The sequence below is a fragment of the Thalassophryne amazonica genome, chromosome 9 (genome assembly GCF_902500255.1).
Source record: "Thalassophryne amazonica chromosome 9, fThaAma1.1, whole genome shotgun sequence".
Taxonomy (NCBI): domain Eukaryota; kingdom Metazoa; phylum Chordata; class Actinopteri; order Batrachoidiformes; family Batrachoididae; genus Thalassophryne; species Thalassophryne amazonica.
In genome coordinates, this window is record NC_047111.1 from 49257315 (window position 1) to 49282342 (window position 25028).

Sequence of the window (25028 nt, forward strand, 5' to 3'; positions counted from 1 at the left end):
TTGTATCAAACTCCAGAAAATGAGTAAATTAGATAGCAGCTGACACTACAAACACAGCTTACCCATTTGTCTCACTAGGATCCACCGTGGGTTCTTCAATGGAGCGTTATAGTCCAACCATTTCTCTGGGTAAGGATGCAGTGGTGTGGGTTTTATCTCCACAAAATGAAAAGACAAGACATTGGGACATTTGGGTGGATTTTTTCAAATTCAGCCACCACAACAGATCCTCATCTTTCTATGGAGGAGGGAACAAGTTAAATGCTGGTCCACAGCACTCAGATTTCTCCTTCAAAACATCGTTCTGAAAGTGACAGTTTCCTCTTCTTCCAGTTGTTGTGGCACCCATGAACTGAACAATTAATGCTGCTCATGTTTGGACATTTCTAGCGTACTATGTTCCAACATAGCTAATCATCAGATGCAGTGGCAAACCGGAAGTTGCTTGCCAAAATGGAGCTGCTCACCCTGACTTTCTGAACAAGGTGAATAGCTACTCTGCACGAGTGAAGGCTTAATGAGAAAGAGAGAATGACGGGAGCTGGACATGAGATTGGTTAGCGATAAGGGGTAGAAAGCAAGCTCTGTAGTACAGTGAAAACAGGTATATACTGTAAGTGGACTGTGTTCACAGGGATGCACAGTGTGAGTGAGAGAAGCAGCACTCAGCCTCCTTTAAATTGAACTCACTCTCTAAATATTTCAGTGCACGGCTTTTCACCGTGCTGCAGTCTGCAGTCAACACATCCTTTTCTCTGCAGTTGTTGAGCCACGTCGCAGCTCTGACAGGTCGGTTCACTGCAAGGAAGGAAAGACTGACTTGGCTGTTTTGAGGTCACGCAGTGTTGCTGGTTTGTTGCATGTTTGTTTCTTGTAAGTCGCAAGGTAATTTGAAGTGACGTGGCGTGACGAGACATGACACATTTTGAGATGAGACAACAAAACACAAGGCAGGATATGTTCAAAGAACCCTAAAGAGATGAGAATATGATAATGCGGCATGACAAGGTGAACCAAAAAGGATTTTGTGCTTAAATTGCCAACAAGATAAGAAATGTAGAACTGAGATAAATAGATAGGAGACAAAATCAGAGATGACAAGTCAAGATGACAGTAAATGAAATAAAGGAAGAAGGATTCTGAGGACCAGAGTGGGAGGATTCATCCTTTTTTTTTCTTTTCACCTGGCATCATTGGTGAAAATATATCATGCAGAGTAACAAACCACCAACAGCAAAATGTTTCATAACCTTTTGCTCCATTTGTTCTTGCCAGATGCTTACACTCGAGCAGAGGTGGTGTATGTGTGGACCAGAGGGGCAGCCCAATCTGTGGTGGTGGCAGAGGATGGCTCCAGATTAAACCAGTATGATCTGATGGGGCAGAGTGTGGATTCTGGTGTGGTGCAGTCCAGCACAGGTAGGTTTCAAATAGCTATACATATGTTATAACTGATATTATATAATGCAAAATGCCAACATGAAAATGACACTTAAAACGAGCAGATCTGTGCATATTTTGTCTTCTATGTCTCCAGTAATGTCATTAAAATCATCAATTACCAAACATACTATATATTTTATTGTAACAAACCCTGATCCTGATACTTATCTGCGCAGGATATAAATTATTGACAGGTTAAATGTATTTCAGCAGAATATGGTTTTAGCATTCTAGCAAATAAATGGTCTGCATTTATAGAGTTATTTTCCATCACGACACACTGGGAGCAACTAGGGGATTAAAGACCTCAACAAAATCGCTAAGGCCCTTAGCGATTTTCTGATCTGGCTGGGTTTTGAACCAAGGATTCTCTGGTCTGAAGTCCAATGCTTAACCACTAGACCGTCACCTCCCCAATTACATAAATCAAAATAACTAATAATAATAAAAGGAAGTGATGCATAATCCACTTCCAGATTTTCATATACACCAAGGTTTTGTGGGATTTTCTTGATTGTGTGTGTCCAATCTACTAATTTGAAAGAACATATAAAAATATCCAGAATACACATCCAAACCCTTTTCAAAACCATAGTAGAGGTTTTCAACACATACATTATATCATTCCATGAAATTCTGAGGTGATTGTGTGTTGAATTATTTATGAGGGAAATTGTTTGAGTTTTAGTTTAGTTTTGTTTTGTTTTATGAGAGATTCTTTTAAGTATGTGTGTGTGAGCACCGAATAAAAATTCATCCATTCATTCAAATGTCGTAATAAATGCCTCATATCTCAATCTTAAAGAAAGTCAACTTAACTGAAAGTCAACTTATCTAGTATCGAGATCTGGGTCATTAAATTTAATTGTCTGTTCATTCCAGAAAGTTTCATAATACATAATCTGAAATTCTTTTTGAGAAACTGGTGTTAATATGAAAAACTATTCCATCCTGGAGCATAGAAGATAGTTAAATTTGATCGAAATTACACACCTGAACACAAATAAACAACATTAAAGTGACATTTCTTCATAACATATTGTAGATCACTCCACCGTCATGATCTGTGTTGAAAACATTAATTTTCCACTTATCTAAGAACATATAGACAAACTATTATGCATGGTGAGGTATTTTTTGTATTTTTTTGTAAATACCCATCCGAAAACAAGATCACTATGTAGTTAGCCCTTGACCTAGCTCACTGTAAAATGTCACAGACTGTAGAAGGAAACTATCTGAACCTGTTACTTTTGGCATCTGCATCAGCTCATCTCATCTCCATCAGCTTGTAACTTCACAGTGTTCTAGATTCACTATTTCCCCACTGAATGATGCATCTTTTTCTACATCTTCTTTTTGGCCCACTGACAGTGGCAAAAAATTTGTGACTCCATAAAATGGGTGACCTCTTTACAACCACGATACTGTTTCCTTAGGCTGAAAGTGATACTCAAAGTACCTGTATCCATCAGTTTATGCAAAAGCCAATGCGGATCATCTTTTTTTTATTTCCAGAAAGCCTTAAAAATCCTTCTATCCAGCTTTAAACCTTCATTCTGCCCCACAGCTGTGTAATATCTTGTCTGTAAGTGGCTTTGAATGTGCTGATGAAATGGATCATGCCTGGTCATTGAGTTTGTCGGCAAATGACACCAACAACTGTGCCAATAAATCTCCACTACAATAAACCTGCAGCCCAAAACACCATAAACCCTGCAGAAAATCACTTCATGCTGCATGGGTTTCTGGAGTAAATGTCATATGATATTACAGTTCCAAAGCATAACTACAGATCACCACTTAAAGCTTTGGACTTACTATACATTTTGTCAATATCCCTTCATTTTCCTTGACTGTTTCCTCTGTTCCCTCCACTGACCACAGGAGAGTATGTCGTAATGACAACCCACTTCCACCTGAAGAGGAAAATTGGTTATTTTGTGATCCAAACGTACCTGCCATGCATCATGACAGTCATCCTCTCCCAGGTGTCGTTCTGGCTCAACAGAGAGTCTGTTCCTGCCAGGACTGTGTTCGGTGAGTCTGGTGGTGTCTTCACTTCTAAACGCTGTTTCTTCAAGAAATAAATATGGCCATCTGATCTTACAAAATTAAGATTATGATGAGATTTGTGGCTTTCATGTTGGAATAGTATAGTGCCTTTCATCCATAGAATTCTGTAATAATTATAAGCATTAATTATTACTTTTATTATAAAATTTAATAAACTGCCTTGAGCAAATTTCCCAGAGTAAAAGTGCCATACTTCCCACTGACTTTTATATCACATGGATGCTGAGTACAGACGTTTAAAACAGCGGCATGCCAATACCAGCCTTTTTCTGAAACAACATGGACTGTGGGGCTGCAACCTAGGGTTATTTTTGTCATAGATAAATATAAATTTATTTTAAAAATTCTAAGAATTGAATTACTCAAATATATATAAAGAATTACCATTCTCAAATGTATTATACTTCATTCTTAAAAAATAAAATAAAAATCAGAGTTCACGTTCATGACATCAATGTAATGATAAGATACATACATTTCAATATGTATTGAAATGTAGCTCCCAATTCAGATCAGGGAGACAGATACCCTCTCTACTTTTAAGATTAGGCTTAAAACTTTCCTTTTCGCTAAGGCTTATAGTTAGGGCTGGATCGGGTGACCCTGGACCATCCCTTGGTTATGTTGCTTTAGACGTAGACTGTGTTTCATAATTATTGTATGGCCTTGCCTTGCAATGTGGAGCGCCTTGGGGCAACTGTTTGTTGTGATTTGGCGCTATACAAGAAAAAAGTTGAAGTTGATTTCAGGTTTATTAACATTTTAATGTTATAAAGGAATGATAATACACTCCTAAAAAAGATCAAATGTGTCGAAAATGTGGTATAAACAATAACATCTGGCATTATGTATTATTTTGCTTTATGGCAGCTGTCCCATATTATTAAATAATAGCGTAACTAGTGCCCATACTATGTGGAACCATTGCTTGTGCAAAAGTGAAACTAAATGTACAGTATGTCCATTATGAGGTTAAAGAAATAAAGTTCACCTTGGTTTTACTGTGCCCCAAGTTGTTCATTGTTAATATGAAATTCCTGTAAACTGGAGCCTCCTGCAAATAGGGATGCATGAGAAAACTTTAGAATTCACTGGATTAGTGAAGAAACAAACAAACAAAACAAAACAAAAAAAAAACAAAAACAAACAAAAAAAAACACTATGTTAATTCCTCATTATTTCATTTATGATGACAAAATGCTATACTTTGATGTATCTCTGCTTTCCAAATGTAAGGATTTCCTGATTTTTATCCATTTTATATCACTGCACATTAAATAACTTTGTGGTTTACACAGTCAGTCAGCAAAACAACTCATTTAATGTGTTATATTGGACCCTCAAATGCTGTCACGTGTTTATGGAATGAGATAAAACTGTTCACAGTAATCAAGAATGACAATAATGATTAGTGGCAGCCTTCCATGCAAATATCAGATCATGTAAGAAATTTAATTATTCCAATATTTAATTTAATTTGATGAGAAAATAGTGTTACAAGTTCATTTAAAGTGTAGGTTAAACCCTTCATTAAGCATGATGGTGCAACACTATTTTATTATGGCAGAGAATGAATTAAATCTTGTACAGAGGCATTTTTAACTGATGTTATTTGAAAATTATTATATTTAAAATGGAACAATTATTGTTTGCTATGTGGCATGTCTCTTAGAATAAACTTTATGTGAATAATACAAAATTCTGGTTTTGGACTTCTGATCACTTTCTAATAGTGTGGTTTTGGATTGAGTAGAAGTGTTGCGGAATGAGAAACAACGTCTTTGTCCACAGCAATGACTGAGAGTGCAACTATTCGGACAAAACTAAATTTATTCAGTCACTCATTTCTGCAATGTGCTACACCATATTTTAATGACCTGTAATGCCTGGAGTCAAAATTATTTATTTACGAAGTAGCTCCATATTGGGAACAGAAATATAATCCATTAAATTATTTATTTATTTATTTATTTATTTAATAAAAAGGTGCTTCTACACTTTTAATGAATGATTGATCTCATTTTGATGGATTTTGTAATGGCTTTATTTAACATCAGTGGAGACAGATGGTTCTCTGAAATGGAGAAAAGCATTTACTATCATCCTTAAGTGCCATGTTTCTTCTGTTTTACATAACACTTAAATAGTTTGTAGTCATTTGATTGGTGGACTGTATGTCACACGTCATACATGTTGAAAGATGGAATGCTCTATTCTATTCATCTGTATGACAACAGCCAAGTGGCCTCTGTGTGTGTATGTATATGGCTTTGATCACGGAGAAATTGGGAAGAGCTGACATTTGACATGCTAATGTATTTTTTGGGTTAAGGATGAAAGTGGCACAACCAGAAAGTCAATAGGATTAATATTTTGGGAGAATTTAGAGATATTAGCTAACACCAGTGAACAATGGACATTGTGCTGTAATGCATCATTGGAGTTTGGGGTTTTAAATGTTGTTATTGTGGTGCATGTTAGTTTAACAGTGTTGTTAGTGTTATTGATTTATTGCGTTTTTCTAGTTCATTTGGTTTAGTCAATTCAGTTAAGTGTCATGTTGGATTCGCTATCACATGACATGCATTATTTGTCTCATTGTATGGGTGACATCACCAGTGTGCATTTCTGGACTATTTCGCTATACTGCACAGCTCCATTAGCTTTTTGTAAAAAATGTTTCCATGATTTTGGGAGGCTAAAGCCAGTAGCCATAGTGTTTGTGGGAACATCTTTATTTACTGAAGAAGCTCTTTTTCACTGGATATGAAAAAGAAGACTTGTGTTTCCAAGCACTCGGCTGAGATCCTCAGGGCTCTTGCTCTGCTCAGCAGTTTGTTGGCAGCTCACCTGCCGGATGCAGTGACCTGCTAGTCAGACACAAGGCCTACTCCGCCCCCTGTTCTCGGCTTCATGTAAATCAAACTTCAAATGACACAGATCTATTTAGGTGTCATAAAAAATAAATAATGAATATTTTCCATTTGTGCAATGGAAATAACATTTTCATTCATTCAAAGACAGAATGTTTCATTCAACTTGGCTGATGCCTCACTATCTTTCAACACATGCAATCATTCTATTCTGTTCTATTTTAATCTGCTCTATTCTTTTCACAACAAAGTTTAGAGTAAGGAGCCTGAATGCAGACACATTGTCCTCTGTGTGTTGACTGCATGTGTATCTATACGTGTGTGTGGGTCTGCTGCGTAGGTATGTCACAGTAATGTCTTATATAATACAGCCCAAAAGGAAAGCTCTTGTTTGTCTGCAGCATGTCCTGTAGCAGCAAAACACAGCAACAGAAAAAATGTCCTTGAGTTACTTCACTCCATCCCTGTTCTTCATTCTCTGTCTCTCTGTGTTTCCACCTCTTTCTCTCACTCTTTCCCCGTGGAAGCTGCTATCTTCCTGGAACCACTGCTTTCAGAGCTTTCCCGGAAATATTACACAGGGACCATATTTTCTTCCACTACAGTATCCAGCAGGTTTTACCACCTCCATGTGATGTTTTTGGCTTGTGTGTGTGTGTGTGTGTGTGTGCATGGAACTATGAGAGTACCTGTGGTGCTTGTCACGTGTTCCCAAGAAATGAGGATGGCCTAAATTAGATTTGAGCAACTATCTGGGGCATGTGTGTCCCTCATGCTCTTCTTGCTGATTCTGCTCCCTGGGATTAAATACATGCAAATCATATGGATGCACACACACACATGCACGGAGGATGTTTTCATCATTATGTTGATGCACGCAAACAAAAGGTGCCCTTCAATGTTGGCATAGAAATGCAGCACACAGGGAATTTGAATTTGTATTCTTTGAAAAGTATTAAAATTGATAGAATTTTAACTCCTATCAGATCTTGAATACCAAACTGCCTGTCTTTCAGTAATTACAAACAATTTTAAATGTATGGAAATCTGGAGCACTGAGTAAAGACAGAGCCACCAAATATATATTTTTCCATCCTGCTCTGTTATTTTTTTTATACTGTGCTTCAGTGCAGCTGAATTTGCAATTAGTTTTTTTCTTATATTACATTTTCATATTTATTTTGGCAGTGGATGGCCATAAAATAGGTCTATGATGCTACCACTTATACAGGCAAATAAAAGCCCACATGCTACACAGCTTCACTTCAGTCGAATTGTCCGTCACAGTTGTTTTTGTCTGACACAGTAAAGATAATTGGTGCAAGCCTGTGAGCCCTTCAGGCAGACAAACTGCTCCGTGCACACTGACATGCCTCACTCCACGTAATTACCATACATTTACCACAGACTTCCTATTGTCTACATGATCTACTAAACACTCCCTCCAAACTGGGCAGGCTATTTAAGGCACAAATTTCCAAGCTGTCCCCCGTCTATCATACGGCACCACTAATGCATCCATCTCACTTCTGCTACTCAGCCCCACCTCCACCCCAACATCTACCTGTGGAGTCCAATTGGGGAAATGTGTGTATCTGATCATCACTTCCCAATATCACAAGCAAGCATCTGTGGGGAGTGATGAGGTTGGATCTCAGATATTACACTCAAACTATGTTCTGTTGCTGCAATAAATATATTTTAAATGTGAGTTGTCTGACTGAAATACAGGTTAAGATCAACAGCTGAGCTGCATTTGAAGGCTATATTTAGACATTTCAAAATACAAAAGGGAAGAGAGAGAGTACATTTCTTAACGAAGGCTAGCATCTCACTGACGCACAACTGGTGGAGAGGAAGCAGAGATGCAACATTGCGTGAAAACGGGAAAAGACAATGACTTTCTCATGTGGAATCTCACTGAACTGTTCTCCCTGACACGTGTGTGCATAGAGGCTGATTGTGAGCGGAATGCCATATGGAGTGGCGGTAAAAATTACGGCCACAAATCTCAACCAGTCTGATGTTTTCTGTATTTACAAGTACTTACATAGCCATTTGGATGAACAGTGAAACATTTTGGGAAAAAAAAAAAAAAAAAAAAAAAATCAAGCAGTCCAGCTGATTTGACAAATGTTCCAAAGGCTCAGAGTAATGCTTTAAAGGGACAAAATCATGTCAAAGCATTTATGTCAGAATAGTAATTTGATGATCCCACATGGCACGTACACCTAATGATATTTTTGAAATAATCTCCATTTTAGTAAACAGGAGGCTTTTGTCACTCTAATAAACACCCTCAACATGGCACTGGCAGCAGCCATTGTTTTTTTTGAATGAATGAATGAATGAATTTATTCAGCACGCACATAAACAAAACAAAATACCAACATAAACTCTTACTAACATACATAAAAAACAAACAAAAGAAAAATACAACAATAACTCAGTTTCTCAAATTAGGTGCAGCCGAAAGGGCATGGGCTGAAGCAAAAGGTTGTAAACGCCCACCCCGTACACCGTACACCCGTTACCATCCACAGTTAAATACACTCAAATAAGATAGAAATCAGAAAATAACATAACTAAACAGAATAGAACAATTTCATATTTACATTTTACATTTACATTTTATATCTACATTAGAATATAGTTAGGTACTAACAATTGTATCAATGGCATTCCATTATTTTCAATTCATTTAAAGTTTAACACATTTTTACCTTCTAAGCAATTACAAATAGTCTTGCACCCTGATCATTACTGACATAATGTCATACACCAAGTACTGTTCAATGTCTATGCAATCGTCTACACTTCTTACTAACTCTATTAACATTTTTACTCGTTTGTGTACTGTGCTAACATAATTTCTTTATATTTCTTTTTGAACTTATAAATGTTTCCACACAATTTAATGTGGTTATCCAAATGATTCCATAATTTAACTCCACATACCGACACACACCAACTTTTCAGAGTAGTTCTTACATAATTTACTATAAAGTTACCACATCCCCTCAATCCATACTGTCCTTCTCTCTTACAGAACAGTTTCTGTATATTACATGGCAGTTCATTTTTATTGGCTTTAAACATTAGTAATGCAGTATAAAACTTTACCAAATCAGTCATTTTTAATAATTTTGACCTGATAAACAATTCATTTGTGTGGTCTAGATATCCTACTTTATGCAAAATTCTAACTGCGCGTTTTTGTAATATAACGAGGGGATGAAGTGAACTCTTATAGTTGTTACCCCATACTTCTATACAGTAAGTTAAATAAGGCAAAATCAATGTACAATATAACACTCGAAGGGCATCATGCTCCAACAAATATTTAACTTTATTAATAACTGCGAGACTTTTGGAAACTTTACTCTGTATATATCTAATGTGCTTTTTCCAACTTATTTTTTCATCTATTATTACACCAAGAAATTTACATTCTGATAGTCTTTCAATTTGAACACCATTTATACATATCTTTATCTCAGAGTTTACTTTGTAATTTCCGAAAAACATTATTTTAATTTTATCTAGATTTAAAGATAATTTATTTGTGTCCATCCAACTTTTTAGTTTATTCAATTCCTCATTAATAATACGGGTAAGTTCACTATAATTTTCATTTGCATAAAATATGTTTGTGTCATCCGCAAATAAAATCATTCTCATCACTTTGGATATATTAAATATGTCATTTATATATAAATTAAATAACTTTGCTCCCAAAATTGAACCTTGGGGTACTCCGCATAAAATCTCCAAGTTATTTGATGTAAACTCACCCATTTTCACAAACTGCTTTCTCTCCGTTAAGTAACTCTGTATCCATTGCAGTGCAACTCCCCTAACACCATACATTTCTAATTTTTTAATCAAAATTGAATGATTAAGAGTATCAAAAGCTTTCTTTAAGTCTATAAAAATGCCAACTTCATATTTATTTCTCTCTATAGCATTGGTTATCTCCTCTATGGTTTCAATTACTGCCATTGAAGTGGACCGCTTACTCCTAAAACCATCTTGGCATTCATTAAGAATTTCATACTTTCCAATAAATGACTCTAATCTATTATCATATAGCTTTTCCAAAATTTTAGAGAATTGTGGGAGTAAAGAAACTGGTCTATAGTTTGTAAAAATGTGTTTATCTCCACTTTTAAATAGAGGGACAACTTTAGCCATTTTCATTTTGCTTGGAAATGTTCCCGTTATAAAAGATAAATTACAAATATATACAAGTGGTTTGACAATACTTTCTATTACTTTTTTAACCAGTATCATATTAATATCTTGAAAATCAGTTGAAGATTTACTTTTAAATTTTCTAACAATAGTAATAATTTCAAGTTCATCTACAGGAGAGAGAAAAAATGAATTTCTATTTCTCTTAATAAGTATTGGAGAATCAGGACCTTTACCAGAAATTTTATTGGCCAAATCCGGGCCAATATTAACAAAAAATCATTAAAATGATTTACAGTTTCACTCATCTCATAGTTATCTTTATCCTTCTCAATAAAATAATCTGGATATATCGTTTTTCTCCTTCCATCTTGCATAAGATCTTTTAATATTTCCCAAACCTTTTTTGTATCACATTTATTCCTTTCCAGTTGTTTTCTATAATATAATTTTTTACTAGTTCTTAATAGCTCTGTTAGTTTATTCTTATATAGCTTATATTTTCTTTCAGCTTCCTTAGTTTTCAATTTAATAAATATTTTGTAAAGACTATTTTTCATTCTACAAGCATTCTGTAGACTTTTGGTCATCCAAGGACGTTCCACAAATCTTTTTTTACAACTATATTTCTTAATTGGACAGTGTGTGTCATATAATTCCATAAATATCTCCATAAACTTACTATAAGCCCTGTCCACCTCTTTCTCACAATGAATTAAGTTCCAATCCTGGGAATTTAAATCATTGTTCAGGGATTTAATTGCTTCCTCCGAACAAACCCGTTTATAGATGTGTTTTTTCCCTCTACAATCTGTAATTTTGTTGTTATATATACTAAACACTGGTAGATGGTCCGATATATCACAGACCATTAGGCCGCCTGTAATGTCATTCATAGTGCTATTTGTGAAGATGTTATCAATTAAAGTGGAACTGTGATCTGTTACCCTGCTAGGTCTAGTTATAGTTGGATAAAGGCTCATGCCAAACATCATATTAAGAAAATCATTAGTCCATTTGTGCTTTGTGTGATTTAGTATATCTATATTAAAATCTCCACATATAAACATAGTTTTATTTTCCTTCTTTGAAAATATTTTTCCTACACAGTCAATGAATAATTCTACATCAGTTCCTGGAGACCGATACAAACAACTCACAATTACATTTCTCTCCGTATCATTATGGATTTCAATTGTAACAACTTCTAAAACATTATCTATAGCCAGAGTCATATCCTCTACTAATTTAAACCTAATGCTATTATGAATATATAGTGCCACTCCTCCACCTATTTTATTTTTCCTATTAACATACTTAAGTTCATATTCTTGTATTTCAAAGTCAATACCTTTGTCCTCATTAAACCAAGTTTCTGACAAAGCAATTATACTAAATGGATGTGCAAACTGCTGTATATATTCTTTGATAACATTAAAATTAGCATACATACTTCTACAGTTAAAGTGGATAATTGACAGTTTTTCCTTCATTGTCATAGCATGTAGAAAATCATCAACAGTATAATATTTAGAATCAACATTAAATGTAGAGTAAAAAGTATTATCCGGGTCTAGTTCATTTTCTAAGTCTTGAAAATTATAATCAGTATATGAAAATAGATTCAGTTGCTCCAAATGCATTGTCCTTTGATATAATTCTGAATCTGTACTCATCTTTTTTTTTTAAATAAAAATGAATTCTATACTATTAGTAATAATCGATCAAGAATTACCATCTCTTGATTCATCTTTGTCTTTGTGTTCATCAAAGGCTCAAAATTCACCAGTAACTAAATCTCTAGTAGTAGCAGTAGTAGTAGTAGTAGTAGTAGACGTCCCCTCATAAATATCTAAGTCACTGAGGTTCTTAACCACCAACACCTTAGCCTCCTCCGGTGACCCACTGAGCTTAATAAAGACTTTACAGTTATTTACCCAAGTGCTTTGGATCTTTTTTAGTTTCCTCAGGTGTCTGGCTTTTCTGGCAATTTCGGCATTTTTCCGTGTCAGGTGATCGTTCATATAGACATTAGTACCTTTCAGTTTTCTTCCTTGTTTAATTAAGGTAATCTTTTTCTTGAGATTTGAAAAATGTAATATCAGGGCTGGCACGTCGTCTCGTCTTCTTCTCGGTAATGTGTGACAGGCTTCCAAATCACTTACATCCAGTGAAATATCGTGCACATTGAGAAAGGCTGCTACCTGTTGCTCAATAGAGCCTGACTCTTCCTCACTGGGCTCATTCTGTTTGTTATTCGCAATCACCGCATGAGCATACGACCTGGGTTTGATCTTAAACCCCGTGATTACAATATCTTTCATTCTTGTATATTGTTCCAACTCATCAACTTTCCTTTCAAGCTCTGTGGTCCTCCTGTTCTTTTCCTTATTTTCTTCTCGTAATTGCTTCACTTCATCCAGAAGCGCAATGATTCTCTTTTGGTCCTGACGGATTAAAGCAACATCTTCCGTTAAAGTATCAAGTGACTTTCTGATTTTGTCACACTCCTCCAAAGAAAGGTTTCTCTTTGATGGCATCTTTGGACACAAATAGTTTGTTTGCTAACCTACTTCTCGGCTAACTCAGTAGCTGGCTCACCGCTATTGCCTGCGTCGGGCCTGGTGGATGATGGCTCGCCTCTGTAGCTTGCTTCGGGCCTGTCGGTAGCTGCTCGCCGCTGTAGTCTGCGTCGGGCCTGGTGGATGATCGCTCGCAGCTGTAGCCTACGTCGGGCCTGGTGGATGATGGCTCACTGCTGTAGCCTGCGTCGGGCCTGGTGGATGATGGCTCGCTGCTGTAGCCTGCGTCGGGCCTGGTGGATGATGGCTCACCGCTGTCGCCTACGTCGGGCCTGGTGGATGATGGCTCGCCTCTGTAGCTTGCTTCGGGCCTGTCGGTAGCTGCTCGCCGCTGTAGCCTGCGTCGGGCCTGGTGGATGATGGCTCGCTGCTGTAGCCTGCGTCGGGCCTGGTGGATAATGGCTCGCTGCTGTAGCCTGCATCGGGCCTGGTGGATAATGGCTCGCTGCTGTAGCCTGCGTTGGGCCTGGTGGATGATGGCTCGCCTCTATAGCTTGCTTCGGGCCTGTCGGTAGCTGCTCGCCGCTGTAGCCTGCGTCGGGCCTGGTGGATGATGGCTCGCTGCTGTAGCCTGCGTCGGGCCTGGTGGATGATGGCTCGCTGCTGTAGCCTGCGTCGGACCTGGTGGATGATGGCTCGCTGCTGTAGCCTGCGTCGGGCCTGGTGGATGATGGCTCGCTGCTGTGTTGCTGACTTCTCACTGTTCCTAAACAAGCTGTGCCAAAATATGATGGAGCATGAGGTCTTGGTTCCAGATAGTTCAATGCCCCATTCACTAAAAGCCATGACTGGCAAGCACACCAAATTGTGTGTGTGTGTGTGTGTAGCCAGATTATTAAACTGTGAGTTACGCCCACTCTGTTAGATTGGCACATGCAGCTGTCAAGCTTGCTTTTGACAGGCTGTAGGGGCGGCAAAACATAATGACACAGCAGCAAAATACTCCATGGGCTAGACCGTCTCATATCAGAACTGTTTGTTCCATCTTGTGCTGTCTGTGACATCCTGAATCCTCAAGAGTTTTGTGGTACACAGCTCTTGGAAGGGTGCAGAAACTGAAATGGAACACAACCAGTGTTAACAAATTGTGAACCAAATATTGAGTTGAGTATTTCAAAGAAAATGATGAGATTATTAATAACATGGATGATGTGGTCAATAAATGTATTTTTTTTTTTTTTGGTAAGTTTTGGACCTACATAAGTTAGTTGAAGAAATTCCTGACTTGCAGACATCTAATGTTGATCTGTTAGAAAGAAATCCATATTCTGTATGTAGGGTTTAGCTGGATACTCGTTTCACATGCGTATCCGGTACGGATGAAGCATTTTTGACGAGCACGAGTATGATACCAGTAATACTCATTAATATCTGTGCTTGTGCTGAAGGAAAATCCTGATTGGGTAACGACTGTCTTCACGCTCTGTGATTAGCCAGACACACACAGCACCTGCCCCTCCCTACACAGACATGTCTCTGCACCCAGACCTCACTCTCACACACACACAGACAGGAACTGATCTCTCCTTCTGTGCTTGGCTTGACTCTACCTCACGTTGCTCTCTCAGTACTCCTTAGGTTTTCTTCAATTTGCCTCTATTTCGGTTTGTATGGTATTTAAAGTTACTTGGTGAAGTTGTTTCATAACGTACGCGGTGCATTTGACAAGACAGAGCTGAAAACGGCTTGTTTCGCATCGGTCACTGTCTTCACTCCGGTCTATTTTTTTTTTTTTTTTTTTTTTTTTTTAACCGTTTGTTTGCACTTAGTTTGGTGACATAAAGTCAGTTGGAAAACTTTGCTCGTACTGAATGCGGTGCTTTTGAGAAGAATTCTGTGAACAAGGCTGACATATTATTTCCCTGTTTGCCATCACTGGATGTTTGCATGAATCACCAAGTTCACACAGATCATTAAAAAATAAACAGTCTCAGAACAACCTCTCTCTCTCTCCCTCTCACTCAGTCACACACACATACACATGCACACGCACACACATGCACACGCACACACGCACACACACACACACACACACACACACACACACACACACCTTAATCAACATTGTTTAATTTTGTGTGGAAAAAAAATGCCAAGAATGTTAGGTAGGAAAAATAAATAAATAATTGAAAAAAAAAATCACAGTTGATCATGAAAAAAAAAAAATAATAATAATAAAAGAAAGTTGTGTTGAGTATGGCAATTCTTGTTCATACATACTTAGTAGTTCATAATTTCCTATTACTTTGAATGTCAATTCTGAGGCTGTTCTGTAAATAGTTTTCAAATAAACAATAAATATAGCAACTTCTGATCAATCCATATCAGTTTCATGCTTAAAATAATGTACTGATTTAGGCCCCACCCATTTCCAGTAAAAATCAGTAAATAAATAAATCCCACCCAATAGAATTAAACATCCAGTGATTATAACAATATAGATATGAAAATATTTTTAAAAAAGGTAATATTGGTATTTTTAAACAACTAACATCCTTTTAATCTTTCATTTCAAACTGGTTATTTTCCTAATAGCATGAAAACATCCAAAGTTATTCCACTGTGCAACACTGAAGACGTACAACCACTTTACAAGTTATAGACCTGTCTCTCTGCTCCCACAATTCTCAAAAAAAAAAAAAAAAAAATTCAATTACACACGTGAATTTAATTGATAAGCACACTTTACTTTCTGACAGTTAATTTGGATTCAGAAGATTGCAAGTCTTAACAGGATTCAGTGAAGAAATCACAAAATCCATAGACAAAAAGAAATATGCTGTTGGTTGTATTTATTGATTTTAAACGAGGCTTTTGACAAAATAATTCATGATATGTTACTTCATAAAATTGGAACTTTATGGGATTAGGGCGATAGCTCTCAAATGGATTGGAAGTGACCTCAGGAAAAGGAGACAGTTTGTGAAAATGGGGGCATATCAATCAAGATGTTTAGACATTGTCTGTGGTGTCTCCCAGTGGTCAGTGTTAGGCCCGCAACTTTTCATAATCTACATTAATAACCTAAGTAAAGGCACAGTCATTTTAAAATTTGACAAAATTAAATAATGGTTTGATTTGAATATGTTATCACAAAATTACATTTATGATGTTTGGCAGTAGTGGAATTAATATTCAGGTGCAGATAAATATACAGGATGTAAACACAGAAATAGTATATGAAACAAAATCCCTTGGAGTGATGGTAGATGACAAAATCTACGGGAAACCACTCATTAATTACATCTATGCTAAATTATCTAGATGTATTGCAGTTATGTCAAAAGCAAAGCATTTCTTGGATAACAAATCACTTGTGTTCTATGTTGTTCACTGATTTTACCTTATCTAACCGACTGTTCAGATGTCTGAGGGTAAAACTTAGTTCTCTACATTCACTCTTAATACTGCAAAACAGAGCCATTCAAATTGTTTACAATGTTACATTTTGGGATCATAGTAATGCATTATTTTTAACATCTAAAATACTAAAACACTATGACATTAGTGAATTGCAAACAACACTGTTAATGTTTAAAGTCAGTTAAAATTTATTACATAGGAACTTACTGGCAATGTTTTACAACATAGATGGGGGATATGGTTTGAGGGTAACACTGAATTTTAAGACCCACAATATTCCAACCACAATGAAAAGGTTTACAACATCAAGCAATGGAGTTAAACTTTGGAATGGTTTGAATTGGGAACTAAAACAATGTCCAAACATCATCCAGCTTAAAAACAAATACAAGCAGATTATTTTTGAAAGGTACAGGGCACAACTAATTCTTCAGTACAACACAATATGTGCATATATATATATATATATATATATATATATATATATATATATATATATATATATATATATATATATATATATATACACACACAGTGAGGAAAATAAGTATTTGAACACCCTGCAATTTTGCAAGTTCTCTTACTTAGAAATCATGGAGGGGTCGGACGTTTTCAACTTAGGTGCATGTCCACTGTGAGAGACATAATCTAAAAAAAAAAAAAAAAAAATCAGGAAATCACAATGTATGATTTTTTAATAATTTGTATGTTACAGCTGTAAATAAGTATTTGAACCCCTACCAACCAGCAAGAATTCTGGCTCACAGAGACCTGTACATTTTTCTTTAAGAAGCCCTCTTATTCTGCACTCTTTACCTGTATTAATTGCACCTGTTTGAACTTGTTACCTGTATAAAAGACACCCGTTCACACACTCAATCAATCAGACTCCAAACTGTCCACCATAGCCAAGAACAAAGAGCTGTCTAAGGACACCAGGGACAAAACTGTAGACGTGCACAAGGCTGGGATGGACTACAGGACAACAGCAAGCAGCTTGGTAGAAGACAACAACTGTTACGATTATTTATTAGAAAGTAGAAGAAACACAAGATGACTGTCAGTCTCCGTCAGTCTGGGATTCCATGCAAGATCTCACTTTTTCTGAGAAAGCTCAGAACTAAACAGGAGGACCTGGTCAATGACCTGAAGAGAGCTGGGACCACAGTCACAAAGATTACATTAGTAACACATGATGCTGTCATGGTTTAAAATCCTGCAGGGCAGCAAGGTCCCCCTGCTCAAGCCAGCACATGTCCAGACCTGTTTGATGTTCACCAGTGATGATCTGGATGATCCAGAGGAGGCATGGGAGAAGGTCATGTGGTCAGATGAGACCAGAATAGAGCTTTTTGGAATCAACTCCACTTACCATGTTTAGAGGATGAGAACAACCCCAAGAAAACCATCCCAACCATGAAGCATGGGGGTGGAAACATCATACTCTGGGGGTGCTGTTCTGCAAAGGGGACAGGACGACTGCACCATATTGAAGGGAGGATGGATGGGGTCATGTATTGTGAGATTTTGGCAAACGACCTCCTTCCCTCAGTAAGAGCATTGACGATGGGTCATGGCTGGGTCTTCCAGCATGACAATGACCCCAATCACATAGCCAGGGCAACTAAGGAGGGGCTCCATAAGAAGCATTTCAAGGTCCTGGAGTGGCCTGGCCAGTCTCCAGACCTGAAATCAATAGAAAATCTTTGGAGGGAGCTGAAACTCCAAACCTGAAAGATTTGGAGAAGATCTGTATGGAGGAGTGGACCAAAATCCCTGCTGCAGTGTGTGCAAACCTGGTGAAAAACTACAGGAAACGTTTGACCTCTGTAATTGCAAACAAAGGCTACTGTACCAAATATTAACATTGATTTTCACAGGTGTTCAAATACTTATTTGCAGCAGTAACATACAAATAAATTATTATAAAATCATACTTTGTGATTTCCGGATTATTATTATTTTTTTAGATTATGTCTCTCACAGTGGACATGCACCTAAGATGAAAATTTCAGACCCTCCACTGTGTGTGTGTGTGTGTATATATATATATTAAGTCCCTCCGGCTGCTCCCTTGTTTTGCACTCGGGTTCGCCACAGCAAATCCAAGATGGATCTGCATGTTGAATTACATGGAGAAATGTGGCAGGGGTGGGATTTGAACCAGGAACCTTCTGCACTGAAACCAAGTGCATTAACCACTTGGCCACCAACCCTGCACGCACGCACACACGCGCACACACACACACACACACACACACACACACATATATTATCTTTTTAGATAACTTTAAAAACCATTATCAGAGTAATTATCTTCCGATGAATTACCGTCCAATAACTTTTAGACAAATAATGTACTAAACTAAGCTGAACAGTGAAAAACATTTTTAAAATTTTTAAGCTGTTGAGACCTACCTGTTAAAAGTTTCCTAATAGGCATGTTGTTCTATCCTCTGTAAGCAAAGGAGAACTGGTGACCAAAAAAAAGTCATTTCCTTTAACACCATACTAATATAATCGCAATGTCACGAAGTCATCCAGAGGCATACATGTTTAACTTATGGTTCAAATTTTAACCACTCATTTTAGACAAGTTATTTAAAATTATTGTCATGTCTGAAGTTTATAAAGTGAAAATATCAGACATATGTTTTCGTTTTAAAGTAATGTGCTAATTTTTAAGGTTTTGTGAGCACATGCTGTGCCAGGCAGCAATGCATTATGGGTAGCATAAGGTAATCTCAGACGTTCACGACAGGACAAATGCATTTCAGACACTCTGTTCAGGGTCCACATATAACAGCATTAAACTCTAGTGCCTAAAACTCTTGTGAATATATTCTCTGGGTTTATAGACGTATTTGCGTTTGTTAAATTCCATGCATCTTAAATGTAGCAGACACGGATTATCTGGAATTTTGTTTTACATTTTTTCAAGGCCGCTACTGCCATCTACTGGCCAGGAGTGTTCATGGCAGTATTAAACATCTGGGTACATGGCTGCTCTCAAAGTGTTGGTATTGTCCATTGTCCAGGCACTTTTTGTGCGCATATATGTTAACTTTGTATTCTAAAACTATGGTTAGAAGTAATTCTGACTCCTTATCGGTCCACACGAATGAGGCTGGCACCATGTTTTTAGTTTTTGTGGAAGTGACGACAAGAGAATAAGGCTCCTGATTGGATAGAATTTTAATCAGTATCGCCACCCAAAGTTTTGGCAGACTAATTACAACACATTTATACGGTTCGATGTGGATGGATTTTTTTTTTAAACGACATAGTGTGGATGAAGTTTTTTCCCCAAACCGAAAGGGTAAGATATTCGGTTTTACAAATACCTGACAATGTGTGTACATGGCCTTACGTCTGTGAAAGGCACTATATAAATAAATTTACTTACTTACTTACTAATATTGAGTGCACGTTTTACAACATCATAAAAAGTTTTAAAACATGCAATTGCGATGACACTTCCAGGGCTCCGTAAAAATGCCTGTTTTTACAAATAAAAATGGAATATTTTATAAAGCACATTTATCTTTAAACCAGGGGTGGGCAACCTGTTCCAGAAAGAGCCATGAGGGTGCAGGTTTCCGTTGCAGCCACTGACTCCACCAGGTGATTTTACTGATTAATATCACTTTGAGCAGATGGAATCAGTTAATCAGTAAAATCACCTGGTGGAGTCAGTGGCTGCAATGAAAACCTGCACCCTCATGGCTCTTTCTGGAACAGGTTGCCCACCCCTGCTTTAAACCAACACATGACACACGTCACATTAACGTGTTGGTTTACATAATGGATTACTGAACCAATCACTGTTTAGCACTTTTACCCAGAATGCTTTGCAGTCTGTGTTTGTTACAAAACCTCAGAATTAGTGCCTTATTCAACATTAAAAGATATATGTTATATTTTAACTTTGTACAAATGACAGAATTGACATTAATGGAGTTATTCTATCAGTATTTTCAAAAAACCATAAGTTAGTATGACTTTATTTTTCAAGAGCAAATATCCCATAGACAACACCGCAATTTATCGGTTATCTGTAACTTCCGATACATTTTTGGGTGGTTTATCGGTTTATCTATATCGAATTATTTTCTGTTATCAAAGTTAATTTTTTGGTTATCTGTGCCAACCACTGTGTGTGTATATATATATATATATATATATATATATATATTTTTTTTTTTTTTTTTTTTTTTTTTTTTTGTGCAATTTTGCATGCTTTTTTTTAACAGCACATTGTGTTCTGCATCCTTACCAGGCGGGCCGGCCATGCACCGGTTGGCATCACCGCGATTGCCTCACTGCCTCCAATGTGCTTACTGAGTCTGTGGGCTTGGTAAGTACAGCAGCGGGCCACTCACACCACCCTCCTGTCTGCTGTGCAGAGCTGTGCCAAATCTGGCAACAGGTCCAGAGACTACGCTCGCTGTTTTGATGCGGATGTTGACCGCAGCCACAAAGCTCTGTGGTCACCAAGAGAGGACTTGGATTCTTTGCAGGTCCCGCATCCATACCTCCGGAGGCAGTGAGCGAAGGGAGAGTTCTGCGTGTGTCTGTTTATAATCTTCACCCCCAGAAGAAAAAAAGAGAGTGTTTACACAGGAGAGAAATTGAGAAAATGTTAATGCCTGTTTGAGAAAAGTGTATAAAGTGTGTAGTGAGGGGTTTTACAGCCTTAAAACATCTATTATAATTGCAAACAATAGCCCTGACTACTTCACGGATTTCGCTTATCGCGGGTTAATTTTAGAATGTAACTCCCGTGATAAACGAGGGATCACTGTGTATCTATCTATATATATATATATATATATATATATATATATATATATATATATATATATATATATATATATATATATATATACGTGTGTGTGTGTACATGGATATGAAGGTATATGTGTTTGTATTTGTTATATTACTTATTACAATTACATATTATATAAAACTGTAAATATTATAAATATTTATTGAGTCCATTAATGAAGAAGTCAATTATATAATGTTGAAGTGGGCAGGGGTGTGTTGTTATGAACATTTAAAATACAAGAAAGAAAGGGGTAGTACTTAATAAGCATTTCTGCTTCTTCCAGCTCCTTCTTGAGCATGTTTCTTTAATTTCTTTTTTAATTAATACTATGTGTTATTTTTGTTGTTTTAGTTTTCAAGTCTTTTTCACATTGTGCATGTTTGAAATAATTAAGTAATTAAATAATACAGGTACATTTATCCATTAAACATGACCTACCCTTGTAGGACATGTTAAATTTGTTTTAACCTTGAAACTTAAAGTTCCTGTGGCCAGCCTTGCAAGAGTCTTCTACCAACCTTTGACCTTTTTACATAAGTTTGAGGTCACAAGTAGCTTATCTCAACCAATTTACATTAACTTTCACCCATCAACTGGTTCATAGCACATATAGATTGATTCGAGGGACCATATGTAAATGGACTTCAAAATGATAAATGGACTGCATTTATATAGCACTTTTCCATCTGCATCAGATGCTCAAAGCACTTTACAAATCATGCCTCACATTCACCCCGTTGTGAGGGTGCTGCCATACAAGGCACTCACTGCACACCGGGAGCAACTAGGGGATTAAGGACCTTGCCCAAGGGCCCTTAGTGATTTTTCAGTCAGGCTGGGATTTGAACTGAGGATATTCTGGTCTCAAGCCCAAGGCCTTAATCACTGGACCATCACTTCCCCCAAATACAAATATAGTCATATCTTTTTCTTTAAAATCCTTTTATCATGTGTAATGTGAATTGATATGTTAGTGCTGTAGTGCTAACACTGTTTGCTGTGTACAGCATGTGCAGCAGTAGTGTGTTAGTACCTGCTAGTTTTATATTGAATGTACTCATACATTCAAACAGTATGATGTGTTGCATACAGATGCCACACATTTCTAGACAGTTTTGGAGCACGTACAGTATACAGTAATACTTGGTGTATTGCAGTTGCACACTAAATTCATTCTGCAACCAAAAATCTCAAATTAATCAACTTCTCTTTTGCAGAACTGAAAAATGCAGCACTTCTAAAATTACATTTGCTGCATTTGCACAAATGCAGTGCTATTTGTTCCTCCCGCAGACACCTATTCGCAGCTTGGTTCTTGCTCGTTTTTGTTTTGAAACACAGTTGCAGTGCATTAAATAGTGATGTTAAGAACAAAAATATACGGGCAGTAATAGTAATTGAATGTCATAATATGACCCAGATTTTCTTTCCACCACAGATATCCAAATCTGTCATGGAACATGCACAAATGTACTGGAATCTTATTTAAATGACATTATTTGACTAGGAAGCGGAGCCTGTGGACTAAATCTTTTCCGAAAGCCTGCCCTGTAGATGAATAGGCAATTTAAAAACACAGCAGTGGGTAGAGTTATCTTATTTATCACTGAGCAGATAAAGAGGCTGATTAGTTTAAAGTCAGTTCACTGTACAGGAAAACTGTTGGCAATTTATATGTTTCCAGTCCAAATGAAACCAAAAAGAGACAACATCTGATGGTGGATTGTCTTTTGTCTGCATGGCTGATTCACTGTGAGCTGTCAGGGACAGCACAGCTCTGATTAGCTCCTCTCACTTGTTGTTGTTATTGGTTCTTCCAGGATGCTGTATAATGTATATGCTCATTAAGAAATAACAAGGTGTATGATGGAGTGTGTGTGTATAGGATGCTGGTTGTGCAGGTTACACACATGGAAATGTTTGTTTTTACTATTAATGATCAAACGGTTTATCTGCCACCCACCTGTGTTTGACGACTTGATTTTATTTATTTATTTTTTTTTTTGGTCAGGTTGTGAGGGGCATAATCAAAAAGCATGTTTTCAGCCCACCGAATGTTGGGCTTCAGCTAGTTTTGAGGTCATTATATAGGAAGAGTTTAAGTGTCTGTTAGAGGTTAAGCAAGTGTCTCACAGGGTGATGAGTATGAAGTTGGAATCTGAAGTGGTGATGATGAATGTCATCTGTGCATATGCCCCACAGGTAGATTGCGAGGTAAAGGAAAAAGAAGATTTCTGGAGTGCGTTAGATGAGGTGGTGGAGAGTGTGCCCAAGCCTGAAAGAGTAGTGATAGAAGCACACTTCAATGGGTATGTTTGACGAAGTGAACAGAGGTGATGACGAAGTAATGGGTAGATATGGTATCAAGGACAGGAATGTGGAAGGGCAGATGGTAGTTGGTTTTCCATAAAGGATGGAAATGGCTATGGTAAACATATACTTTAAGAAACAGGACAGACACAGGTTGACATATAAAGTGGAGGAAGGTGCACACAGGTGGACTACATTCTGTGTGGGAGATGCAAGTTAAAGAAATTTGAGACTGGGAGGTGGTGGCAGGAGAGAGTGTAGCTAGACAGCACAGGATTATGGTCTGTAGGATGACTTTAGAGGTGAAGAAGAAGAGAGTGAAAGCACAACAAAGGATCAGATGGTGGAAGCTGAAGAAGGAAGACTGTTGTGTGAAATTCACTGAGCAGGGGAGAGAGGCATAGGATGGAGGGGAAGCAGTACTGGACAACTGGAAAAGTACTGCAGATGTGGTGAGGGAGACAGCTAGGAAGGTACTGGATGTGACATCTGGAAAGCAGAAGGAAGACAAGGAGACTTGGTGGTGGAATGAAGATGTCCAGGAAAGCATAAGAAGACAGAGGTTGGCAAAAAGAATTGGGATAGTCGGAGAGATGAACAAAGTACACAGGAGGACATGTGGCGTAAGGCAAAAAGAGAAGTGGCAAAAGCTAAGGAAATGGAATTTATTGAGCTGTCCAAGAAGTTAAATAGTAAGGAAGGAGAAAAGGACTTGTACCGATTGGCTAGACAAAGGGACAGAGCAGGGAAGGAAGTGCAGCAGGTTTGTTGTAAAAGATTGCAGATGGCAATGTGCTGACAAGTGGGGTTAGGTGGAGATGATGTGAAGAGAGTAAATCAGGAAATGCAAAAGTTTATTAAGGATGAAGTGGGGGCAGCTATGAAGAGGATGAAGAGTGGAAAGGCAGTTGGTCCAGATGAGATTCCAATGGAGGCATGAAAATGTCTTGGAGAGATGGTAGTGGAGTTTCAAATGAGATTGTTTAATAAAATCTTGGAAAGTGAGTGGATGCCTGTGGTGTGGAGACAAAGTGTGCTGGATGCTGTTTTCAAGAACAAGGGTGATGTGCAGAGCTGCAGTAATAGAAAGGTATAAAGTTGATCAGCCATAGCATGAAGTTACGGGAAAGAGTAGTAGAAGCGTAGCTTAGAAAACAGGTGAAGATCTGAACTCCAGCTTTTGTGGCTTCTGTTATTCTTCTCTACAAGAGTCAAGACAGAAGTCATACGACCAGAGCAAGAATTTTAGCTGAGGAAGCTTCTGTGATTTGAAGTGAAATGTCCTCGCGTCAAGCAACCCAGTTCAGTCGAAGATTCAAGCTTCTCTACTATGGAAGCCACCTGGACAACTGAGAG

The 25028-nt window shown here is 37.5% G+C and overlaps 1 protein-coding gene across 2 annotated transcripts in view; it reads left to right on the forward strand.

Annotated features, from left to right (window-relative positions):
• gabra1 (gamma-aminobutyric acid type A receptor subunit alpha1) overlaps window positions 1–25028 on the forward strand; it is a 96063-nt gene that overhangs the window by 42983 nt on the left and 28052 nt on the right. For both annotated transcript variants that reach the window (XM_034178009.1, XM_034178010.1), the window contains exons 7-8: window positions 1276–1419; window positions 3331–3483. In XM_034178009.1, coding sequence (XP_034033900.1) covers window positions 1276–1419; window positions 3331–3483 — 297 coding nt within the window. The remainder of the gene's footprint in view (window positions 1–1275; window positions 1420–3330; window positions 3484–25028) is intronic.